This window comes from Adiantum capillus-veneris, chromosome 5, assembly GCF_014529385.1.
Source record: "Adiantum capillus-veneris isolate H3 chromosome 5, ASM1452938v2, whole genome shotgun sequence".
Classification (NCBI taxonomy): domain Eukaryota; kingdom Viridiplantae; phylum Streptophyta; class Polypodiopsida; order Polypodiales; family Pteridaceae; genus Adiantum; species Adiantum capillus-veneris.
Window position 1 is genome coordinate 99,686,611 of NC_140935.1, and position 5,277 is coordinate 99,691,887.

Consider the following 5,277-nt stretch of genomic DNA (forward strand, 5'->3'; position numbering starts at 1 on the left):
TTGTGGGGAATGGAAAAGCACTCAACCATCTCCCACATTGGCCTACATATAAATAAGGCAATGCTTGGTTAATGCCCCTCATGCCTTGGGGTCTGTGGCCGCACCTTCCGGAGGTGCAGAAAGCTGGCCAAGTCCAGATTTGGAGTACTTTTGTTCTGCTATCGTGGGCCCTTAATTGAGTGGCAATCGGTGGGGTGACTGGCAACAAGGGCTCCTACAGAAGGGGCATGTCCCCCCCTAATTGGCATGGTATGTGGATTTCTGCTACTCAACTTGGTGACAATTGATGTGTGATGCTGTGGTTGGTTTTCCCTTTCTAACCCACTCATCACCTTAGCATTGCACAATAGATCACGGACACCCTACTTCACAATATGCCTGCACCTCAGAGATTATCTACAACATTTCCAAAACGAGAGGTTGATACGACAAGAAACATGCGAGTTTCTAGAAAAGAGAGTTAAGAGAAGATATGTCTACCCAGAACAACAAATTTCCATCATCATTTTCAAAGGGCATTCTCTCTTCATACATAGATTGCCCAAAATCCACAGACAACCAACCTTAATGTTCAAGAGTGATTTCATGAGCCTGATACCACTTAGTTGTGAGGCATAAGCATTTTTCGACTAGCTCTTTGGGTACATACTCGTCCATCATGTTTAGATGGTTGGGAAATACACAATTAAAACCAGTGTTTTGTTCATGTTCTACCTCAAGGAATACACAAAAACCTCATTGATTGGCATAGGTTTTTGCCACAGGTACTATGTTCGCTTCACCAAATCAAGATTACGGTCTTATCATGTAAATACTTTGACAGGGAGGTCCAATGAGCTGAAAGCAGTCATGATTCAGGAGACAGTTATAACCATGGAAAGCACAAGCATTATGAGCACACACGCGGACACAAGCAGAACTTCAATCATGGAGTCATTTTAACTATTTGAAATGGCACAACATCCTGCGATTGTTATACATGGGGTTACTCATGTTACTTTGCAATCCACAAATTCTGTATTTGTAAGGAAAGGTAGAGGAACCAGTTTGATTGACAATATTGCCCTTCTAACACAAATGGGGTTCTTGTCACACATTCGCCCAAATGCTCTACTTTTGTCACTTTTGAGAACGTTCACAGCTATCATCCTTTACATTGAATAAGCCCACAATACATGTTGGCAAGCTTCACACTGCCCCATCGGCATCTCCAAACCACCACAATAGCATTGCTAGGCATAATATTCCTTATCCACTCATCTTAACATCCATCATGAACATATGGTGTCACACTCGCTGGCTGCATATCACAAAATAGCTACAACAAAGAACAATTGTAGTGATCATGCAACTCCAAGTACCCTTTCCTTCAGAACAAAAACATCATCCATCTCTCCAACCAAGCCACACTTGCAAATTAACATTTGATATGCCAATTTGCCAGATTATCAAGGACTCGTAAGCAACCCCATAATTGCCATACTTAACAAGAGCAATGTTGTGCAGCCTCATCATTAATATTGCACGACTGGTCCTCTCCATTATGTCTATGAGTCCTTCATTGTTGAGCTGCAAGAATTTCCTCAACCTCTACCAGTCTACCCAAATTTCGCAGCTCAGATATGAGCCTCTCCTGAAAAGTTATAGTGGGTATCGATTTTGTCTTCAGCTTCATCCAGAGACCTAGCACCTGGATAACATCTCCGCAATTAAAAAGCGCATCTGTCACCATGGTAAGGCTCACAAGATTGGGATTTAGAGACTTATCTATCATCGTCTCCAGCATCTCCAAGGCTTCTTGTGGCTTCCCTGCTAAACAAAGAGCCTTGATGAGGGCATTGAAAGCCTTAACATCTGGTTCAACCCCATCAGTCAGAAGCTCATAAAAGATATTCAGGACCACCATTGCTTGATTTGCTTTGCTGTACATGGACAAAAGTATTCTGTAGGTCTCAACCCCAGGAGTCTGGCCCCTTCCTTTCATCTCTTGGAAAAGGTTTAATGCATCTTCTTTGTGGCCAGCGACACACAGTCCCCAAATAAGCTTGTTGTACATCTCTGCACTGGGATAAATCCCCATCTGTCGCATTCTTTCACGGACTCTTGACAGAGGATAAAAGAGCTTCTCTTGTTCAAGAATGTTGAGAACACATACAAAGTGAGACAACCCAGGAGAAACTCCTGAAGACGGCATGGACTCCAGAGTTTCCACTGCCTTGTCGATCATCCCCGCCCATCCATACCCTGTCAACAAGATGTGAAAGGAGCGAGGATTCATGGACCGTGGGTCAAGGCGGAGAGTCCGAAGAAATAGGTCTAACTGCTTCTCATGGCTCCATCGTCGAGACAGAACATCTACTGTATTTGCAGAAACGCAAAAGTGTTGCATATGACTCTCCTGGGCCATCCAGATGAAGAAACGAAGTGAAAGCTTGGCTTCAGAGAGGGACTTGATGATCTCCACAACCAAGCCTTCAGAAAAGGGGATGGACAAGGAGCGAAGGGCTGCCTCCAGCTTCGCATCCCACCGTCGTTCCTCAATGATGCGGCGGACAGCCATGGCCCCTTTGGTGAAGAAAGACACCAGCGAACTCTGCTTGCCGAGTGAGCGTAGCACTCGTCGATGAGCATGCTGCTGTGGGGGGGATGGCGATGCAGCTTCCTGGCAGGTGGAGAAAAGAGCAAAGGCCGTGCGGGGGGTAAGGGCGCTTCCTTGTATGATTCGCCATTTCCTTGACAGAGATCTCACGGCAGCCACCATTCCCCTCAGGTGTTAGGGAGGGCAAACAGAACTTGAAGGGTTTAGAGGGGTTTAAATGGGTAAAAGAAGAACTTGAGGGTTTAAGGGGGTCTAAATGGGTTAAAGAAGAACTTGAGGGTTAAGGAGGGTTAAAAATGCAGTAAATTTAGCTGTGTTCATTGAATAGGCCTTAAATTGGAAGACGTCTATTTCCAAAAAATCAAGTAAAATGCATGTTTGCAAATTTTGTAGACATTTCGAAAGATTCTATTGCACCCTCTTGTCGTCGCTTTACAAAGATGCTTGCTATGTTGTAGTTGTTATTTTGACACTCTCTAATTGATTTTTGCAAAGCAACATACAAACTAATCCAATGCTTCTAGTTATGTCTAACATATTTATTATTTGGAGGAGAGGGAGGGGGAAGAATGAAGCTAAGATTATGGCAACGAAAGAGAGAGAGAGAGAGAGAGAGAGAGAGAGAGAGAGAGAGAGAGAGAGAAAACTATGATCAAATCCACCCACTATATATCTTTTGGAATTACTGAAAAAGCAATTGGTGTTCGAGAGAAATTAAAGTAAAGTTTTGGAGACTACTCTCGGCAAGCAATCCTGCTTCCAACCATGATGATGAAGATCGAAGAATTGCAATCTACACACAATGTTTGAGCATCAACAAATTTTCAGAGATCAACCATCACTCTTTCAGTGTGATGGTAAGAAAAAAGGGTGAGAACGTTTGTTCTTTACTTAGTCCATGTAACGATTCTTTCTCTGACGAAAGATTTTCCGAGCATGAAAAGATTAAAATGTGCAACTTATCACATGACTGCAAAAGCTCTTTATGGTGGGAAGTTTTACAATAAAGCATCAAAGATCCACATATTTAAAATGAATTTCAAACTCAAGTAGAGGAGTCATTTCTACCTTCATAGTTTCATCTAAAGGCTCATCCTGCTTTGAGCAATTTCCCTTAGATTTTGTGTGACAATCTTTGTTTCTAGTATACAAAAATCTGTTCAACAAAAATATGAAGATGGGCTTCAAGAAGGTATCTACATTGAGTTGAATATGCTTAAACCTTCATCCTTATATGACACAGTCTCTTTGCTCATGATGCTTAAAAGAATATTGAATCCCTTTACAAAACAATTGCAAGCCTCTAGAATTGTAACTCTTTTGGTTCAACCCACCTATTTCAATGACAACCCTTGGCGATTCAATTTTTTCAATGACTAGTATAGCAACTATCATAAAATCTAATATCTAACCAACCCAAATGATTTTCTCATATTAAACTAATCATTTAATGTGGGAGAATGAATAGGAACAAAGGTTAGAATATAGACCTGTGCTTATGGATCTATCTCAACACGGGGCCAAGGTTAAAGGGGTCCAAATGAGAGACGGTCTATTAAAGAGCAATACTAACTAATGGAGCTTAAATATGTAACATTTAACGCACTAGCAACTTGTGTGTAGTGGAAATTGATAACATAGTGAGCATTTCATTAAGAACAAGTTCCTAATGAGCATAGAGAGAGTACTTAATTGAGAAAGCAACATAGTTTACACCTAGCTAATTTGGCATTGACAATACTTGAAAAGAGAGAGAAATAGAACAATTGACAACAGTTGAGGACCAGATTTACATGGAGCCAGTCCCCCCTCCATAAAGTCTTTGTATTATAGCTTCTCCCAAGACTTTTGTACAATACAATTCTTGTGTTCCTTGACAAAACTCGTTGGTGCAATGAAGATGGAAGATTCATGCACCAAATTATGCTTGAAAATCACACCTAGTGTCCCAAGCCTCAGTCCCAAGACCTCACACACCTTAAAAAATGGTGAGAGCTAGTAGGGAACGAGGATAGATTGAGAGGAAGAAGAGGTATCTTACGAGAAATAAGTATTTCTCCTCACATAATCACTCTTAATATCTTAGCATAGCTTAGTAATTAGCATGGTAGAGGAGATGATCATGCATTGGAGCTTGGCTCTTGGTTGGATTTGCATCACAAAGCCAAGAGTTGTTGGTGTAGGCCTCCCTTCTCACAAGCTTGGAGCAGAGATGAGCTTTCCATTAAAGCTTGAGAAGGAGATAGTCTTCTTTACTTCACACATGAGTTTAACCTTCTCTCTCATCTTGGTCGACCCCTCTTGCTAATTTCTCATGCTGGCATCCCGTTGGCCCCTGTAAAGCTTAACCAATCATAAATTAGAAGCATAATTGCTAGCCTTGTGACATGTGTCCCCCTTTCACCTTTTGTGGGAGCCTTAGGTATTTAAATAATTCAATTAAACTCTCATTGGACCTCTTAGTCTTCTGGCCAATAGGAATCAGGCAAACCATTGGGCTGCTGAATGCTCATTGGACCCCTTGGTAGACTGTCCAATAGTCTTCTAGGGAGCTTAATTTCTATCGGTTATTTTATCAAGCATTTTTGAATTGATTAGACCAAATTTACTCTAGCCTAATTCTCATTGGTCCACCTCTATGGCCATCCAATAGGATTTGAGGGGAGGTTGGGGGCAAT

General features: G+C 41.7%; 1 protein-coding gene across 1 annotated transcript; it reads right to left on the bottom strand.

Annotated features, from left to right (window-relative positions):
• Positions 1–908: 908 nt before the first annotated feature.
• On the bottom strand, positions 909–2,810 carry LOC147457809 (uncharacterized). The gene has a single exon (XM_086512598.1). The coding sequence runs from the start codon at positions 2,759–2,761 to the stop codon at positions 1,559–1,561; it is 1,203 nt and encodes a 400-aa protein (XP_086368724.1). The 5' UTR covers positions 2,762–2,810; the 3' UTR covers positions 909–1,558.
• Between the last annotated feature and the right edge of the window lie 2,467 nt (positions 2,811–5,277).

Coding starts and splice junctions, on each gene's coding strand:
- LOC147457809 (XM_086512598.1), bottom strand. CDS start 2,761: ATGGTGGCTGCCGTGAGATCTCTGTCAAGGAAATGGCGAATCATACAA.